This window comes from Streptopelia decaocto (genome assembly GCF_964273445.1).
Source record: "Streptopelia decaocto genome assembly, chromosome: 1".
Classification (NCBI taxonomy): domain Eukaryota; kingdom Metazoa; phylum Chordata; class Aves; order Columbiformes; family Columbidae; genus Streptopelia; species Streptopelia decaocto.
The window spans coordinates 183,506,030-183,527,119 of record NC_138663.1 but is presented as its reverse complement, the minus strand read 5'-3'; the positions used below and the strand labels follow the sequence as shown (position 1 = coordinate 183,527,119).

The window sequence follows — 21,090 nt, the reverse complement described above, 5'->3', positions numbered from 1 at the left end:
TGCTGGGGTGGTGGGGCTGCGGCTGCTCCGCCTGAAACTTCTGAGTAACATCAACAGGGGGAGGGGAGGGCGGGCGGCGGTAGAGGAAGGTGGTGGGGGGGAAGGTTAGCAGCAGCGCAGCCCTATCCGCCTCTCCCTCATAAACCAGCCTGTGTTGGGCTGAGCAGGCCCCTCACACAAAGGAGGGCAGGGCAGGCAGGGCTGCCCCCCTTCCCCCCCGCCTCGGCAGAGGGGCAGCGGGGAGGCGCCCTTCTCCGTGCAGAGCACTCACAGCCACTTACTCCTCTCCTGTCCCCCGCCGTCTTCTTTTCTTCCCCCCCTTCCTCCTCCTCCCACCCCGCGGTTCTCCCCTCAGCCCCCCGCCCGCTGTCCATGTAGCCGCCCGGCCGCCGGCCCCTCCGCACTATGCCCATCTTACTCTTCCTGATAGACACGTCCGCCTCCATGAACCAGCGCACCCATCTGGGCACCACCTACCTGGACATAGCCAAAGGCGCTGTAGAGACTTTCATGAAGGTACCGGCTCTGCCTTGCGAGAGAAGGAGAGCGAGAGTGGCTGCGCGGGGAGGGGAGGGGGAGGCAGGGCGCGGGGGGCTGCCTGGGCCGGGGGCGCGGGGCGAGGGCGGGAGAGAGGGAGGGAGTGCGTGTGTGTGCGGGCAGGGAGGGCAGGGCCGAGCCGAGCCGGGGGGCTCCGGCGGCGCTGCCGCCTCTCGGCTCACCGTCTGCTTTGTCCCCTGCGCCGCAGCTCCGAGCCCGGGACCCGGCCAGCAGGGGAGACAGGTACATGCTGGTCACTTTCGAGGAGCCTCCCTACGCTATCAAGGTAACCTCCGCTAACCCTCCCACCCTCCCCCTTCCCGCCGCTCCCCCACGGCCTCCTTCCGGCCCCTCCGCGCCGCCGCGGGCCGCTGCCGGCCGCCGCCCCCCCGCCCGCCTCGCCCGCGCTGGCGGCGGTCCGGGGGAGCTCGGCACACACGGGCTCCGGCGGCGGCGGCGGCAGCGCTGACATCAACATGGCCGACATTTTTTTCCCCTGTGTGGCGTGTGTGAGCAGCAATGAACTGTGGGGGATATTTATTCAAGTTGGGAGAAGTGACAGCAACTCCAAGGAGAGTTCGGCTTGGAGGGGGCGAGCGGGGGAAAGGAGTGACTGCAGCTTGGAGAGTCCGGACTCGGAAGGGGACGGGACTTCCCTCGGCCCACTGGGGCGGGGAGGGGCCGAGGGGCACGTACCGCGGAGGAAGGGGCGGTGGGTCCACATGACACAGGGCGGTGAACCTGTTGGAGGTCGCTTTGCAGTGCAGGCGGCTTCCATCTAGAAGAGGCTGTGGGAGAGCGGTGTCTGTAGCTGCAAGGTTTGTGCATCGGTGACTTCACAGAAATCTGTCCCGCGGAACAAATAAAAACCAAAAAATCTTCATTCGATCCATGAGGAGCTCTAAGCTTTAAGAGAACTACGTGTTTTCAGGCTTTATGGAGTGACACTAAATATTAGTAACTTCTGCGATATTCTGTTAACATTTGTAGTGAGCTGCATGGGGCACAGAAGGTACTTTGTAGCCTAATAGGAAAGCAAATCTCGTATCTGGAGAATAAGTCTTCTGACATTTCTCTTTTCAGGCTGGCTGGAAGGAAAACCATGCAACGTTTATGAATGAGCTGAAAAACCTTCAAGCTGAAGGACTGACGACTCTTGGCCAGTCTCTAAGGACAGCTTTTGATTTATTAAATTTAAATAGATTAGTAACTGGCATAGACAACTATGGGCAGGTAGGTTGGCTATTAATAGACAGAAAAATTGTAAACCACAAACTTCACAGAGGTGACGTTGTCCAAAGTGGCATATTCATGAAATACTCAGTATGGGCGCTTCTTCAAAAGTAAGCAGAGCTCAGATAGGTTAAAGAATTGCAGTTGTTGACTACAGTTTCACACCCAACTTTTCCTTTTTTTTTAACTTCAGTTATTCCTCAGTTTTTAAACTTTGATGTAGCCTCCAAGTTGACCTTCTCAGTTAAACTTTGTCCTTTTTTTTTTTTTTTTTTAATCAAGTCTGTGTTTCAGAACCTTAGCTGGTGAGCCTGGTGGGGTCCTGAAAACTGCTTTGTCTATACAGTGCTGTATAATCAATTAAGTAAAGTTGGGAGATTAGCTGTTTTTCTAACAACACTGCATGTCCAGAAGTACTGTACTTGAACGGAGCACAACTTTTTCAAAACCTTTTTTTTCCCCCAATGAGTTTACTACAACATTTCTCTGCATACCAGTATTTTTATAAGCCTGTCTCTTGTATCAGAGCCTTGAGAAGCCCTGCATTTCAAATGTCTATATTGCAGCTATCCCTTTAAAGCAGGTCATCTTTATGTGGTGGGTCAGCATTCTGTTGCTCAGTAGTATGAGTTTGCTAAATGACAGTAACTCTAGGTTAAACATGTGCTTGAGGAAGCATACCTGGTTCTTTCTGGTACTGGATCAAACCCTGGATTTGTTTTGCATAAAGTATTGGGCGAAGTATATCGTGTATTTTTCACGTGGGACATACAAACTCGAATGTCCTCTTTTCATTTGTTGTTCACATGTAATGCTCCCTCTACTATCCGAGGATTACTCACTGTTTAACATGGGAATGTGGTTGTGAAAGTAAGTCCCCTTTCTCCTCCTCCCCTTTCCACTCTGAGCAGAGTCTATGTGATAACATGCCATGTTTGTTTGGGAAGGAAATTTGTCTCATGTTGCATTGTGTGGCTTTGCCACTAGGTGATCGAGTGAGCCTAAACACTTTTAAAATGCCAGTTTAGTGATGAAACTTAATAAAAAAAAAAAGCCCAAAACAAACCAAAACCAAAATCAACCAAAACCCCAACTAGTTCTGCATGTGGGTATTTTTTTTTTTTCTCTTGCCAACTGCTGTCATCTTATACGTGTGTGCTAATCTTTCCCATTTTCTGATGTTTTTGTTTAGTTATATGCGCTATACAAAGCTTTTTTGAACACTTTCCACTGTAAGCTCACAAGAGAAACACTTGCTCTTTCCCATTGCTACTGATATTTATTCTGATTGAACCTGCATCCAGTAATTTGTTCTGAGTGAACCAACTGTGCTCAACTATTCAATCAAGTGGGCAGTTGACCTGTCATGACTGTTTTGACTCACTAGTAGTGTTCACTATTGCAAGTAGCTGCTCTTTTGTCTATGGAGCAATGAGTTATCTGTTTTGGTTACAAGTCTCTATCTGGGCTTGAACCCACCCTTGCTTATGCATGTTTTTTGCTCTGTTCCACATGTGGAGTTGACTGTTGAAGAGGTGTTCACATGTGCTGTCAGGTGATGAAAGAGAAATTCTAAATCTTTTTAGTGTCTGCAAAATAGATGCATATATTGCAAGAGCCAGGTCATCTGCTGCTGAAGTCACAGGTTCCAATTTTGGCTTTACTTATCCAAGTAGCAGTTTTTCATAAATCACATCAAATTGGGGAGCAGTTAACTGGTCTTTTAGCACTTGCAGGAGATGAGATCCAGGGCAGTTAACTTTCCTCAGCTTCACATTGGCCTTTGAGCACTGTCATGTTATCTTGTCAACTTCCTGTTGTTTATGTTTATTACCTAAAATTTACTCATGATAAAAGGGTATTTAAATGTATGTGGTATGAGAAACTTACAAATTCAGGATAATAAAAGTGATCAGGATGCTCACTTGCATTTGAAATGGTTTTCGCTCAGAACATAAAGTGCTAATTCACTTTTTTAAAAAGCAGTTACAAATATTAAGAACATAAAATATTTGAGTAGTTTATTTAACTAAAATATAGCAGGTAGATGTTTGAAGAATTGTTATCTTAGAGTGGGAAGAGAAGATTATTTTCCAAAAATGCAGCATTTAGATGATCTTAGGTGTGGTATTGCGTGAAGTAATAAATCTAAACTTTTATTAAGATTTTATCTGAAAAATTCCTCTGGCTTAACATATTTTGACTATCACACTTGGGTTTTTTTGGTGTATGACAAGCTTCTAAGATGTTTGCTAAGATCCACTTTTGTTTCACATGTATGAATTGTAAAACAGATTTTTATTATACATACAAATTACAAGACATGACACAAGCTTGGTGGGATTGTCTGGTTATGTCATCCAACAGCATGATGTCTTGTCCCCCTGCTGAGTATGAACTGTGTGTTTAAATGGCACTGTGACTCACTATATTTGATTTCTCTCAAAGTAGACCAGAGTTCTCCATCAGCTGACATCCTGAACAAGAGTGATGGCTGAACGGTCATTCTGAAATTGAGAAAAATCTCCTGCTTCATATTTTCTTGCAACATTCATGTTTGGATTTTTAATATGAGTATTTATCATGTTACTTTTTCAGTACATAAGTACTGACTCAGTTGCATATGAAGATTGAGTTACCAAGTGTACAGCTGTATTAGCTGATCACAGTATCTCACATTCAGATCTTAAAGGGACACTGTCAACACATTTAGATTGTAAAGAACCTGGGAGTTTTTTTCATAAACTGTTTCTGATATTAGTGCTATGGTATGGCTTTATAAACCCTTGGTCTTATCTGGGGTTGTTAGATTAATGTTTTTGTGGAGGCTTTTGTCAACAACAAAAGATTTTGGAAAGTACACATATTTTAAGGTGACTATTCCTTTAATTTTTACAGCACTTTCACATTGATAAATTCTGTATTATATTGCTTGAGTCTAATAGTAATTGTAGTTTTTTCCATTATAGTATGCTTTGTGCTGACCATGTTCGCAGAAGAATGAAGCTTCAAATAGGGTGTCAGCTTTTAGCTCTTGCTAAAAGTAGTGGTCCTCTTAATCTTCTGCATTTTTATAGAAATATTAGGAAAAATACAGGATGTAGCTGTTTTCAGGAAGAAAGTAATTTAAAGACATTAAGTTCACTTAAGGGCTCACTGTTGTGTCACACAAGACATTGTACTCCATTAGCCCGGTTTGCACTTAGCTAATTGACTTCTCTTTACTATACTTTCCCCAGTTTAGATTCTCCCTTGTTTCAGGTAGTCTGAAATACCACGCCTTTTACTAGCAGATTTTCTTTCTTCTTGGAATACACTCCTGATTCTTACTCATGTGGCTTGTTCAGCAGTGGGTGCGTAGTCACAATTTAACGGAATAGTTTTGAGTGAGGCAAACATGCAGCTTGTTATAGTTGATGGAAGGGTTAAACACTAATATGCGTCATTTCTGTGGAAACAGAAAATGTGAAAAATGTAGATGTTATTATAATATAGTAAAAATGTAGACAAATGGTTGAATTGAACCATTTATGTACATCAGTTATTTGCAGTTCGTCGTGATGTTTCTGAGATTGAGCTCTGAGTCTAAGGTAGGTAAACTATGTATCAATGGTGTTTTCATACTCGCATGCAAAGCACGAGCACAGCACTACCAAAACTTGAATCTGAAAATTGCTAAAGCTCTGGTTCTGTCATACCTGGTGTGTTTCACCTTTTTTTTTGTTATTTGTGTAATTAAGGTCTCTTACTATTTTTTCCAGCAGTGTTGCATAGAGTGAGGTTTGAGAGGATAAAACGTACTTATCTGAGTGGATTTCTAAGTGGTGGAGAGTTGATGTATCAAGGTGTTTCTCCAGATTTTTTCAGATTGAAATTTTGTTGTAATGTTGTGACTAGAAACAGTGCTTTTCAATAACAAGGTTTTAATGAGCTTTTTATCTCGCTAGAGTATGTTGCACATACTTTTCAGCATCATAATTATTAGTGGTACAGTAAATTTGGCTTAGAGATGACTTTTAAACAAATTTGATGTAACAAAAGCACGTGATAACTTTGGCGGAAAAGCCAATTATAATGCTTTTGTAAACCACGTGGACTTGAGATAGGTATTTTTTCATTCACAGCAATGAATAAGGTGCTCTCTGGATTTAGACTCATATGAGAAACACTGTTTTGATGACTTATTAGGCAGTGTGCCATCTTGGTGGAAGCCCTTGTTTCTGCAGTGCGTTTCACATATGTACAAAAGTGTAACTAAGAAATTTTGAAACAAACTAAAATCCAAATGGAATTCAACTGATTGAGAATTTTTTTGGAACTCAAGAATGTACTAAGGGCTGGAGAGATCTATTTCTTTCTGACCTGGAAGTTGGAAGATGTCCTACATAAAATGGCATTGTTTTTAGACACCACAGTTTTTCTTCCAAGATTTTCTATTGATACCATGTGTGACCATCACACAATCTAATCTTGGGTTAACTGCTACTTTATAGTTTTCTCTAAATGTATGGTTAGACCCATTTGCAACTACAGTAGCAGTATTGCCGATGTGTTCACGCAGTAGAACTTAGTGTTGGTCTCTAGAGATCAGCATGTTTTGCCATAATGGCTTAAATACTGTAGTATTTCAAATACATGTAAATAGCATACCTAGGAGATAAAGTCTAATTGTGCTTGTAGGTGCATGACAGCTTTGTTTTCAAGTCATACATTGTAGGCTGACTCCTTGCTTATTTGTTTATCTGTGTCTCAGATCTGCTGAGCTTAAAAAACCCCACAACAATCACACACATGAAATTTTGTCCCATAACATTGCACACATTATACTTTTGCAGTGATTTGTCCTGTTTAAGTTGTTGAGCAGTTTTACTTTCCACTTGGTTTTTGAAGATAGTTACTGGACTTCCTTGCTTTCAAAATTCAAAATCCTTGGAGCATGACTTTTGTCCTGGCAATCTGGGATCATAAACACTGCACTGGAATGGCCTATGTTGAATGTGCAGCCAAATTTGGAACCAAAGTTGAGGTTAGTGTTTCCTGCTTTGTCATGCTAGCGTGGTTGCGCAGGCCCTTTGCTTCTTCTGTTGGTAGAGGCAGAGTTTTGTGCTCACAGAGCAGCTCTCCCATTCTGTTCATTCCCCTTCCTCAACAAAACCAAATGAGAGAGTTTCAGACAGTAGAAAAATAGCATTGTAAGCTTAAGCATGGTAATAGCAGAAATATATATAAGAAAGGACTTCTCATAGTCTCTTCCGTGGAATGGAAATGGGCTTAACATAAACCTTTATGCCAGTTAATGTCGAAGATCTGTATGTGAAGTGATGGTGAAAGTCAGTCTTTCTCACCTCCTACCTGATGAAATTAGGCGTATTGGTTCCAATTTATACTTTTTAGGCTGTAGCCTTTGAACATGCCATCTCGTCCACTCTCGAATTGTTTGTAATGTTTAATTAATTTTGTTTTATAGTATCCTTTAATGAGAATGACAGCAGGCATTGTGCAACTGTTTTCTCATGTTGCAAGATGGAACTGTGTGCCTTTCAGCCTTCCCAGAGCAACAAAGTTTACTGAAAGTCTCAATAATAATGATCACATTGAACTTAAGTGTTCTTAAAATCACTTGTCCACTTCTAATCCAGTATATTTTTAAAGAAGAATTTAGAAGTTAAAACAAGCTTACACAAAGTATTTTTTTTTTTTTTCAAATGGAAATGATCTCATGAAATCTGTTTCACTAGCAGAAAGAACTGAGATACTTCCTCATGTTCTGAATATCCAGTATGCTTTGACTGCTTTGCATCTTTAAGAGCTCAGTATTTCAATGTTTGATTTGGAAGGGGCAGTGCCATAACATGTTTGTTGTGGCTTTCACTTCTAGGGGTCAGGTGAGTGCAGTCACGCTGCCAAAGCTCGAACAGATGATACAGGCGTCTGTCTCTTGCTGATATTCTTGGATTCACAAAAAAGTCACCAGAGAATGTCCAAAATTTTCTCTCTTGGCTTGACTTTCTATCTGGAACAATTTATTTGCCTCAGGTCATTATAGACTTGTTGGGTATACTAGCTTTCCTACTTGGGTGCTTAAAGGTATGTGTCCCATAGCTGAAGTAGTCTTGTCTTTTTGAAATGTATTTGCACTTCTTCACAGCCAATTGTCAGGGAGGCAAAGCAAATACATATAGATATAGAGCCAGGAGTTTGGTTATCTTGTGAAGTACAAGTATTCATTTTTTTCCCAGTGTCTCTGTCATGATGTTTGTTATCTTCAAGCTTGTTTTCAGTTTCCTTACTGAATAGTTATATTCAGTCTTGGATTTCTGTTGTAGGCAGTCTATATCTTTGGAGCTTGAAGGGAAGAGCTGTTATTTGTTAATGTGTCTGAATTTTAATTCAACTGAGACTCAGTTGAAACTATGATTGTGTTGCTTTTTTCTTGTAGTGCATTCTGTACCTTTAACAATATAGTGAGTCTTTTAGCTTATAGAATATAGCTATATCTGCATCTTCCACTTAAAGAATGTATTAATGTTTCTACTCCATCATATTGTCTGGCCCTTTTTTCGAGATGTTTTCAGCTGTTTACGCAACATGGAATTTAATGTAATTTGTGAGTGTTAGCATCTAACAAATACAGAACTCAAATGTCCATGATTATGGTTCTAATTTTAAATATTCATAGTATAGACTAGTCTCATTTAAAGAAGAACTAATACTTTAGATAGGAGATAGTGGTTATACGTATATTTATGGTAAATCTTCCGTATGTATCATTGACTTTTTTTTTTTTTTAATGAAGTGGACTAGCCTGTGAGCCATCAGGTATTTCTGGTTATTCTGTTCTATATTTCTGTGATATCTGCAAAGGCTATCTGATGTTCATGAAGTAATTTCTATGTATCAGCATATTTTGTGTTATTATAATTCTGAATATTGACAGCAAATAGTATTTCAGGTTATTATTGCCTGTATGTTTTAGTTAAAAAAACCCCAAACAAACAAAACCAATACCAACTAAGGTGGAATGTATGTATTTAGTCGCTCTGGTACCATGAAGTTGTCCCCTAATGGACTTGATTTTTCAAAAATATATTGTATAGGCAATTTCAGTCTTACAGTAATGAGAACTCAGGTATCTGTTATCTAAGCACCTGTTGTTTTCATTCTGGAGCTAGTGTCTCTGCCTTAGTTAACTGACTTGCCCTAGCTTATATAAATCTGCAGTCCACTATAGATTTAAGCCTAAATTTTTCCAGTGGGGAAACTAGGTTAGTGCCAACAGCTAAATTAAAATAGACAGGTGAGAAGTTGCTGGCTGCAAGATACGATACTAACCTGAGTCAGGAACCTTGAATGACTGTTACTGGGACACTGGATAGATAAGACTTGTGGTTATATCAGAGGACAAGGGGATTTGTCAAAATCTGATCCTACTCTATTCTAATACAGGTGGCAAGTGTGGATCTTGCAGAACAGCAGTAGTAGATAACTAGAATAGCAGATATAACTAAGTGTTGATTACGTGTAACATAGTTCCATGCCATTGATATTGGAGGTCTTTTAGAAGACTGATCTAGCAGGAACTACGCTACAGATGAGTTGTCTAGTATGGGTTTTTGACAGTGATTCAGGGACATACACATTGAAAATAATACTTAATGTCCTGTTGTTGACCATGAAACTTTCACCTGAATAATCACATTTGGTGTCTGCTCAGCATGACCATTTCCTTTAATTTATGGGGTTTTCTATCTACATATAACTGCTACTGCTTGTGGAGAGCAGGGTGTTAATCTGATTTCATCTAACAATAATGTTTGAGGACAAATTATATCTGAATACACTGTACATTTTGTCAGCATCTCCTTGAGCCCAAAAGCTACATTGAACAAAACCAGAATATTTGTCATTGGAATCAGTTTAGGGCACTGACATTCTTTTTTGATGCTCATCATATAGAATATGAGTAAAAAGTGGCCATTTCTTTCTTTGACTGATAACATTCCCTGCCCTGGGGCTTTGAATCCCAGAATGCTGACTTGATTGTATGCATCACTGTATGTAAGACATATCCAGCCTTGCTGCCTGCTTTGCTCCTGAACTTATAGCCTCTCATGTGCACATAGTTCTGCCAAACTTGAAGCAAGTTGTGAGTGTGACTTCTTGGAGTAAAATAAGTCAGCGATTGATTCAGAGCCTTAATAAGCTGAACTGTGAATTGTAGTGGTTGAGAATCTGTTTTAAAACAGCTAAGTCGCTCGTATTGTAGGTGATGATAAATTCAGGGAGGGAGTTGGGGGGGGAGTCTTAGGGCAGTTATTGAAAAGAATTGCCCAATGTTGGTGAGTCAATAAGCTGCTTTCACTCAGCTTGTCAGTATTTTGGATTGATAAGCCCCAAAAAGGTGGGGAGAAATTTATATACAACTCTCTTTGGCTTTTCTCCTTGTTTGGTGGTTGTTTGGCATTTTTCTTCTTTTTTTTTTTTCTTTCCTTCTTTGTGTTTTCCTTGCTTGGTGTGTTGGCAACTGTGAAATTGATTACCCTCTCCAGTATATGGAGAACAGAGGCCTGCCTGAGCACTGTGAATTACACTGAGTGAGCCAGGACCAGCTATGTAAAGTCATTGCTGTGAAGCAGAAAGACTGCAGTAATTAGGGACTCAATCCAGGACTTGACAAGGTCAGTTATTTTTGGAATAAAACACTCAGAAATATTTTTAGGAAATATGACCAAAATCATCTCTAAACCCAGATTCTTTGGGGCTGACTTTAAAGTTATGTTTGGTATGGATGACTATTTAATTTTTTCTTTTAAGTTTATAAAAGTTCAATTATAACCTATTTTTAACAGCCTGCATTTACTATATTCAGTCAAATAATGACCAGGTTTTGTTTGTTGATTTATCCAATTTCACATGATTCAAGTAGTGGCTAGTTTAATAATCTGTAACTAACTGATAAGGTGCATCCTTTTTTAAGCGACAGTTTCTATTATCTTAAAAATAAGGTACAAGTTGTGATCACGGTTGCATTTCTGTGTAGATATTTCAATTAATTTAATGTAAAGAAAAGTTAAAATTCTTCCCTTTTGGGGATTATCATATATCTGTCACATCAACGCTTACATGTTTCAACTGTTAGTGGCTTTTTGTTCTTTGTTTTAATGCTGTTCTTCACTGTTTAGTTACTTGCTGGAATTCACCATATATGAAGTCTGTTCTATGGGTTGTGGGGCTTTTATTTGAGAATATCTCATGATAAGTAATTGTCAAAAATTGTGAAAGATTCAAGGACTGAATTGTTTTTGGAATTTACCAAGGACCTCATCTAAATTGGAGCGCTTAGAAGTTAATCAAGAAGTTACCACTTACGTAATATGTTATTTAGAACACCATTAAATTTATTCTTAGATGAAGGAAACAGGACAAACCTTTATACTAAACTGGCATTTTTGAAACTCTGTGACTTAGTAATGTTGGGAAATCTGTGATTTAGGCACATGAAGACATCAGTGTATCTTGGGATTTTATGTTTGATGTCTTAGTAAATCCCACCATCATTCCTTTAATGTTCAGTATGAACTTAGTCTAAAAATGCTTCCTTGACACACATCCCTTCTGTTTTCACATGTGCAGTATTCAATATGGAGACTTTATATTCCAAAATGATCATATCTTTCAGGGAATCTCCTTTTCAGGCTGCTTTGGGTTGCTTTTTTGGTTTCCTTTCTGTTAGTTTTGTTCTTAATACAGACTTTTTGAGTGGAATTCCAAAATAACTGAGGTACTGCTTAGAGACTATTTAATTACACTAGATTCTATGCCAGACTTGGGAACTCAGAATGTGTAAGTGATACTAAGCACAGAATTTTTTTTGTTACACGTTTCAAGATGGATATGCAGTGAAATTGTCTATAGAACTCAAACTTGCAAGCTCAGGCAAAGCAAACAGCTGATACGCTTAAATGTATTTCTGTGAATTTTTTTTTTTTTTTTTTGACAAAGGGTTTGGTGTCTTTTCTTATGCAACTCACATAGCTGGTTTGTCTTTGTAGTATTTTTAATTATAGTAAGTGATATCTGAGTGGATCTTTCATTTTTGCTGTAGGGCTTCCAGATTGGGCAGGAAAAGTATAAGATGATATATGTTTAGAGCTTCAACAGTTAATTGAAGCTATAAATGGTTATTTAAAAAAAAAAAATTAAAAATGCTTTTCCTAGTTATCTTAAATTTCATTTTTTTAAGTGGAACTTGCATAGCCTATGTTATGAGGATAGCAGTTGTTTCAGGAATGCTCTCTTCATATAGTCCAGGGGTATCAAACTCATTTTCACCAGCAGCCACATCAGTCTTGTGATTGTCTTCAAAGGGCAGAATGTAGTTTTAGGACTGTATAAAATGTAACTACTCCTACATTTATACAGTCCTAAAATTACATTCAGCCCTTTGAAAGTATCTATGAGGCTGATGTGGCCTCTGGCAAAAATGAGCTTGACACCCCTGATATAGTGTAACTGACGTGCTGAGGAGTTTAATTGCTGGCTTGGCTTTAGGAAAAGTCTGCTGTTGCACTTGTGTTCTGCTTTGAAAATAGTTTCCTTTTTCTCTTTTTTTTTTTTTTTTTTTTCTTAAATTTATTTAAACCTAGCCTGCAACTTGTTTGATCCAGTCAACTGAAATACAGAAAGCTTCAGTCATACCACCAAATCAATGTCCTAACTGTGTGTATAGAAATAATTTTAATTACTGCTAATCTGTAGTGCCAATAAGGGATGAAGCAAGAAACATGTAGCTACCTTGTTAGTCTACTCCATAGACATTCCAAATAAGAAACTGTGATTAGTGCATGTCCAGGGCATCGGAGTAACTCTGAAGTATTTGTAATGTAGTTAAATAAAGAATTGTCTAGGATGTGAAAAAATATTTTACCTATAATAACCTTGCTGTAGCCTATAGGGAAGGACCACTGTACACAGCTGAATTTTGGTTTTGGAATCTCCTCACCTCATGGAGGAAAGGTCTTCTGTGGTAGCCATTCTTACTGCAGAGTTGTTGCCATTGATACCCTGACTTTCAGAGTGTGAGTGAGTGCAGGAGAAATGATGACTGCTTGAACAGCATTTTCTGTTTCCTTGGGGGAAAAGATGGTGAGTTAATGGAAGCAGGAGTCCAGACCTTGTTACATTCTAGCAGACTTTCTTAAAACTCTTTTAAAAAGTCTTCTCCATTTGAGAGAGTATTCTGTCTTTTAGCTTTAGAAGAAAAGGGAGTGTGTGTGTAATACATAGAATGTTTGTGGCTGAGCCTTCCAAAAGATGAGCAATCAACAGCAAAGAATGGGAGAAGTAGAATGATATTAGTATGGGCTGTCCCTGATGTCAGAAACCATGAACTAACTGTTGGATTAAACATAGAGTTAGATTGAGAGATTAGGGTTCAGTGACTAATTACTTATTTGTACTTATACAATCATTTATGGTGTTTTAGGTATACACGGTTTTAGAAAAGTATTTACCTGTTTGTATGTATTTTGAGATAGTATTCAAACAGAGCATGCCTCACATTTATCTCCTTGTCACTCAGTCACCTCATGCAAAGAGAGATTTTACTAACTTGGGCCCCCTCTGCCGGCTAGTTTTCCAATTACAAAGTAAAAATACAAGTTTGCATACGTCGAGGCCAAACATTGATGTATAGAATCCTTCCTGCTGTCCTTCAACCTTTTCAGAAAAACACTGGGAGTTTTTTCTTAGTGGTGATGTAATTCCTGAAGTAGTGTTTTATAACATTCCAATCTGTGACCAGCCTGGTATCTATCTTTGCTATTGATCAGGCATCAAGGGAGATTTCTATTTCATATTAAAATTTCTTTTATGACTTAAAGACTTAATAACATACTTCAGAATGCTTATATCCTGTGTTTAGTGTAGCTTTCACTGAACTTTCTTCTGAGGCTTCTGAAAGTGATCTTGAAATACATTTGCTATATAAATAGCTGACCATCTATGAGGAGGACAGAATTGCCACTACTGCAAAACTGCATTATCTGTTGAATAATCAACAGCATCAAAGGAATGTATCAAAATCTTATGGACAGCAAAACAGAAATGAGTTAGCAGCTTTCTTTGTGCATGAAGCCTGGCTTGTCAGATCTTCATCCTGTACAGAATTCCAGTATGTTCTTCAGCTCTTCCTCATTCAGCCTGAAATCACAGAAGTCTCTCTGACGCTTAAGTGGTTCCTGTTTCTGGAGTCAGTTTCTGTTCTAAAATGGCCATAGCAAATAAACTCAAATATGATTTCAAAGCTGGTTTTCTCCTGCAGGTTCAGTGACTTAGGTGACACCATGATGCTGTGCTTTTCAGTCTGGCCACAGAATCATGGAGCTCTTAACGGCATATCCTGTGAGAAGTCAGATTTATCAAAGCTAGTGTTGTGGCAGAACCCGACTGTCCTTCTTGCTTTTTACCACCCCCCACCCCAGCATATTCTTTCTTGCGTTCTGATAGATCACAGAGTTTCATAGTGTGTTTGTGCTAAATATTAATTAGATGAAATGCAGGACAGCTTCAGCTGGGAAAGGTTCAATTTAAAGCCATTTTGCTTCTTACCAAATAATAGGAAAGAATTTACTAATCTGCTGAAGCAGAAAGCTTATTCATTCCTGATTACTATAGTCTGTATGTAGATCTGTGTGGTTATGGTGCATGTCTACGTACATTTGAAAAAGGGCGAAGTAGTTTTTGTGAAGAGACGTTGCCAATTATGAATTCACTAAAATACTACTATGATGCCAGTATATTCAGCTGTGTTTGTGACTTGGGAAACAATTGCGTGAATGCATAAAATACAATTGATTCTGTAGGTCTTCACGGCTATGTTGACTGGTTCTTCAGGGATAATAGAAAATAGTAAAAGTTGCTGAAAATGAGTGGGACAATTAAAAAATTGCACAAGATGCTATGGTTGCTGTGTAGCTGACTGTCAGAGCATAGAGCAGCTGTTAAATACCTCAGTGTACTGGACTGATAGTGTTCTGCCTTGAGGAGTGAAGGGGAAAGCCTCTAATAAATGTTAAATTAGTGTTTTAGACATTTTGTGATTTTGCTAAAATGTAACTGAAGTTCCTAAGATAGAAGAAGTTGAAACTATGATGGATTTGGACTGCTTCAGTTTGTTGAAATTCAAGCTCAGTGTTTTGATATTTTTAAAGATGTTATCGGTTAAAAAAATAGTTTTAAAGCTATTAATTTTGCTGTCATTCTGGCTTTTAGATTTCATTTTAAACTATTGTTTTTGAACAATGGTTGCTCACAGATTCTTATGAGCATTTGTGAGAATCTTGACCTTTTAAATTCTAAAAAATCCAATTGAATCAAAAAACTGATAGGGTACTTTTGCATTTCCTGGTCAGGTGACTAAATTTACTGGCAGTTAGGGTTGATACTTCTGAAAATAAAAAAGCTCTGCTGAGATAATATAATGTATGATGGATATGCAGTGCAACTTCTGTTAAATTTTGTGATTTACCAAAATGAAAAGGTACCTTTTAGACATTTTATTGTGATCTGAAAATGAGGGGTTTTTCCAGTGATTAGTAATGCATTCTGTTAAAAATATGCCCTTTATTTCAGCTTACATTTATTTTCCACTTCTAGCCTTTCTTGGGCATGATGCTTTTGTACTACCAAACACTTCTTTTTATAGTAGTTGCTTGTTGATCATGTCATTTTTAGTCTCTGGCTTGGCATTTTTTTGGTCATGTTTCTACCTCAGCTATTTCTTAAGTTTTTCAACACTTCTGACTCTGAAATTAACATTAAAATGTGTGCATTGAGATAACAGTAGTCTTAAATCAGTTTCCTCTTACTGCATGTATGATATGATATACTTGCACATCGAAAGGTCACAATAACTCTGGAATTGCTTTACCTGCATACTTTGAAGAAGGGGAAAAAAAAATTCATAAATGTATTAATTGGCTATGCTGAAGCTGGTTGCTAAACTTAGTTTCCTATTAAAGTGAATTCTTAGTTTTGGGAGTTTTTAACCAGACAGTAACGTGGCTTGATATTTTGATACACTTGTGGCTGGATCTGTGGCCTCTGTGAGAACATCGCGGGCTGGACTGGGCTGGCTCTGCCTTTTCCATGATCCAAGGGAGCTACGTGGAGCTCAGTGCTGCTCACAGCTCTGTGCTTGTTTCCTATTATCTGAGCAGAAAACTACTTCAACTGGAGACTGAAAAAATGGCAATTGATGTAACCGAGTTGCTCTGTGATTGGGAAACAAATAGTCATGAAGCTGTCAAATTGTTCAAAAGAATGTGTGTTGTGTAACAGATATGTTAGTTTTGAGGCTTTGAATCTTTTGCTTATTCCATTTTAGCCCAGCAGGCTTGCAAGGTTTCCCTGGCATTGATGCTGATTTTTAAATAACTTTCTTCCAAAAAGAGGCATGTGGGGTTTTTTTGTGTCCTTGGTACATATCTGTTCTTGAGAATGCAGATTGTAGGAGAATGAAAAAAACTCTTGTAGCGCATCGCAAGGCTTGGTGGTTGAACAGGATGATCTGCCATTAAGACTTTAGGTACTTCTTTCTTAGTACTTTTTTCACCACTGCTAGGAACCTTCAGAGGGAAAAGCATGTTATTGAGAAGAATTTTGACTCTAGCAGTTACTTGGACTGAAAAGGATACCAATTGAGCCAGTTCGTCTATGTGACACAATTAGCTGAAGTCCCTGTGGGAGCTAGTTACCACTGAATTTTCAGCTAGAAAAATAAGTAATATTTAGTTTTTCCAAAACAGTTGTTTATAAGCAAATCTATTTAAAAATCGAGTTTAAAATAAAACTTAAATACTTTTCAGTTTACTGTAGCCTAAGTAGTAAACTTGGACTCAAACTTCCACAGTTTAAATATAACAGTTGAGTTTCTAGACTCCCAAAATGTTTATCCACTATCAGTGGTTATAATCTGTCTGAAAACAGTTAACACAAGAACAGAAGTGTCTTTGCTTATATACTTGTTAGAACACACCTATATTATGCCAGCTTAAATTGTGAGCAAAGCCCTTATGTTTCCCAAGATATTGGTACTCAGTTGCTCTTTATCCTACTTCAAGAACTCAGGGTTTCACACTTTCTATCTTTGACTTTCATGTGTGGGTATGTAAGATGATACTAAAATTAGCTGCTGGATTATTTTTGGTTTTGAAATGAACAAAAACCTGGTGGTGATGAGTTAGTTGTCAGAGTAAGTTGTAAACAGGCTTGTTATTTACCCCTTGCTATGCTGAGCTGATTTCCAGCCAGGGGGCCGGTGCTGTGTGCTCTGTCACTTGGTGTTTCGCTGTGTAACTAAAATAGTTGAGCTGTGCTGAATTGATTTGATATGTATTCACAGTCAATGGTGTTGCTATGTATTTTGAAGAATGATATTTCTAAGGTATGTAAATTCTTACTGTTTTATTTTAATAGTATATTTCTAAAGGAAGAGTAATAGAAAATTATTACATTGAAAGGAAGCTCTGAAATGGTAATTGACAAACGTGCTGTTTATTTAAAAAATGTTAAGTCTTCTGGTATTTCATTTTGCCAGATGTACAAAAACATCTCTAAGTTTTGAGAACTTACATAAATAAGATCGTGTAGTTTTGGTGTTGGTTTTTTGTTTGTTTGTTTTGTGTGTGGTTTTTTTTTTGTGTGTGTGTGTGGTTTTTGTTGTTGTTTTGTTTGTTTGTTTTTGTGGTTTTTTATACCTGACTTAGTACTGGTTTTGTATGCCTTCATATAGCTAAGGTGAGGAGTACAGTCAGTGGTGTTTCCATGTTAATGACATGGAAATTTTTAGTCAAAAATAGTAAACCCCCATAATAGGCACTTTATCAGAAATTATTCTTTGATATATTCTGTTTCTGCTACTTTAAGTGGAACATAGATACTAATGTTTCTAAATTGCGTGGAGCTGTGAACCTAAGTGCAGCTAAGTGAACTCAGCTCTGTTCACTTGTCTTTAATTCAGTAGTGAGTTGTGTACTCTGTGACTTGATTTAATAAACTCTTTCGAGAAAGGGTAATATTTATAGCTGTATTGATGAGTTGATAATCTCAATATGACTGTATTTTTACATCTAACTAATGAAGAAGAGATTTCAAGGGGAATCTTTCCTTTATTACTTGAACAGGTGTGGATTGTTCTGCAACAGTGCACTGCTAGTGTTTCCACAGTTATCCTGTAGATGATACATGTGGAAATGTGAGTTACTTTGTCTTTGGGGTCAGAGATTCTCAAATTGGTTGTTACTCTGGCTACAGATCAGTGTTGTTCTGGTGGAAAAAGCTTCTTGCTTCTCTAAGTATGTGGCTGTGTGGGTTGATTTTTGACTTAAGGTAATCATCCATTGTACAGGTAAAATGCTTGTGAAATTATAAAAGACAGATGGAGGATGAAGTAATATCTCCCTCAGACGTTTTTCCTGGTGGCACTTAAGCTTAGAATCTCTTGTTTCCTTCCTTACAATTTTATAATAATTCTGAGACCAAAGCGTTTGAATTTAAGGCTTAAATTTTGGATGGGTAAAATTAAGAAAGATTATAGCTGAGCTACACAAAAGTGTTTAAGATAATGAGGATATCCAAATAAAAGGGATTGTTAGCGACTATATTTTTAATACTCATATTTCAAATTGGACTAAATATTGACCTGAAGAGCATTGCTTATGACATTCTTAATCTATAATTTTATGATTTTTATAATTTGTCAATTTATTTTTACAGTCATTTATTAACAATAGGATTAAATATTTTTATATTCAGTATTCATGAGAACAATATTCTTTTCCTCTAGATATAAACCCTGCTTTCAATATTATTTCAGTGCAATATAATTAGCTTCCAGCTGATATTTTGCAGTTGTGGTGAACTACTAGTTGGCAGAATACCATTACCATAACTGTTCTTCAGAATTAAATAAGGTTAAATATTCTTAGGAAATAATTTTAATTGAAATTGAGTGTATTTTGAGAGTACTTAAATTCTTTTGAATAATTGTTTAAATTGAATTATGAACTAGCTTAGCTTTCATGGGAGAGATTGATTTTTCTCTGTTAAATTTTAGTTTTGTGTATTTTTTTTTTGTCTGTAGTAATGGTATGCTATTTTAAAACAATTTTAGGGTTTTCACTAAGGATTGAGAAAATATTGAGCAAATAACTTGATTTTTCTGTTGACATATAATAAATTGATCACTGTATATGTTGCCACTTCAAACTGGACACCTCTTACCAAATATATTCCAAATCATTAGGTGATATTTCTAGCCATTTTTGCCATGTTTTAGTATGCATTTATTGAATACAGATATATTAAGTGTGTAGCTTTATGTGGCCGAACTGCAACAAGACTCAGAAACCCATAGCTCTGTACTGTATAATACATGCATTTAAATACCTCAGGCCTTGTTTTGTCAGTGGGTATCGGTGGCCGTTTAATGACTGAACAGAAGCTTGCGAATTTGTTACAGTATTTTAAATGAAATGGCTTTTTTCCCTTAGGGACGAAACCCCTTTTTTCTGGAGCCAGCAATAATTATAACAGTTACTGATGGAAGTAAATTAACTACTACCAGCGGGATACAGGAAGAGGTAAGATCTGACCTCTGTTTACAACAGTGTGTAGTAAATGTTATGTTAAAATACTGTTTACAGTAGTAACAAAAATTACTCAAAAGTATACTCAGTACTATCTTAAACTTGCATGTTTTTTCCTTTTAATTTGAGGAAATATTGTGCAATATTACTACAAAAATCTGAATAGTTCTTTTTCCTTACCACTTGTGACAGAAGCATATAGCACAACTATTGGTCTGTTTAGTAGACTCAGTTTACTATTTCTAACCAGGGAGTTCATGGCTTTTCAAATTTGTTAGCAGAAGAAATTATTTCTGTAAAGCATGTATATGTTTAATTGGTCTAGATATAAATTCTTTATGCATAGACTCAAATTAATGTAGTGATTTCCCAAAGGGTGTGGCTGCTAGGGAGTATGTGAAATATGTACTTCTTTCACGCTGGGCTCTTAAAGTGATTATAATCAAATCAGTAGTGTCCTTATAATCCAAGATAAGAGCTGAATAAGTGTATTTCAAATTAAATCTGTAGAGCAGTTTAAAACACCAGATCTTAATATACTGGAGTAGCTGCTCAGACATCTGGCAAACTCAGTGTTGTAGCACATGCTGAGGCCCTGAACTGTTTTAACTTACTGGCTGTTTTGGATTCTTTCCTTAAAAAGACGAAAGAGATCACTAGGGAATAGGGATGGTCTGACCAGCTCAGTGCCTATTCCATGCAGTAGTAAAAAACCCAAACAATATCAAGAACAACAACAACAACAACAAAAATCCCTAAGCTCATTCCCTTTTTGGTAAAAACGTTAGTGTCCAAAGATATGTCCTAAAACTTAAGGGGAGAATTCAGACTTCTCTGTGTGGTACCCCACGTTTGACTATATAGATTAAATTGTCACACATTGCTGTTCATTACTTACTTGAATTTATCCTAATACTGTATTATATCACACTCTTACAGCACTTAAAGAAGTTGCTTGTACAGAAAGTAGTATTTGAGTGGTTTTGTAATTTATCTGACTTAAAGTTAAATGACCTGATGGTTCTATGTGGACTACTAACAAGCAGTGATAGCCAGTAACTGAAAGGGAATGCTTGGATCTGTGATATCAAGTAGGTTGTCTGTGCAAAACCTCACTGTCATCATCTTTTTTTTTTAATCCAATAAGATATTTTGAGCTTAATCCAGTGGTTGGCTGTGGTCTCAAATACTGAGTAGAACAGCATCCACAGTGCTTCTGTCTTTCAGAAATGATCTTTTGCTTTTGTCAACATGTGTTCTGTTGATCAGAATTTTTCTTAGTGTAGCTTGAGTGTTCTTTGCAACTACCTCTCAAGTTGGACATGCAAAAATGAAGCAGAATTAATACAGTCATACCACCCTGGAGATACAGAAATCCGTTGTTGCTCTTCTGTTCAGTAACAAAGCTTCTCAGTCACTTTCAAATGTCTCTTGTGTTCTTTGGGTTTAACTTTAGGGAGGCTTTTCAGAAGTGATCATATCCCACTGGCTATGACAAAAGTGTTGTTACTTCCTGTGTAAAGTTCTTATCGTGGACGAAGGCAGTGCATTTTTAGTTCTTTTAAAACTTACATACAAGAGAACCGACAGAGTAGTTGTTTTTGGAAAGCCTGTGAAGCCAGCATGGAACTTGGAGGCAAGTTTTCTCAAAGCTTTGTCATTCAGATGAACA

The 21,090-nt window shown here is 37.9% G+C and overlaps 1 protein-coding gene across 2 annotated transcripts in view; it reads left to right on the top strand.

Annotated features, from left to right (window-relative positions):
* Positions 1 to 21,090, top strand: part of INTS6 (integrator complex subunit 6) — a 43,548-nt gene continuing 22,458 nt past the window's right edge. Inside the window, exons 1-5 of one of the 2 annotated variants that reach the window (XM_082069395.1) lie at positions 1 to 44; positions 356 to 516; positions 746 to 823; positions 1,621 to 1,770; positions 19,323 to 19,412. In XM_082069395.1, coding sequence (XP_081925521.1) covers positions 406 to 516; positions 746 to 823; positions 1,621 to 1,770; positions 19,323 to 19,412 — 429 coding nt within the window. In that variant the 5' untranslated portion in view covers positions 1 to 44; positions 356 to 405. Of the gene's footprint in view, positions 45 to 65; positions 517 to 745; positions 824 to 1,620; positions 1,771 to 19,322; positions 19,413 to 21,090 lie in introns of those variants that run through there. The other variant, XM_082069396.1, reaches the window with a different exon arrangement.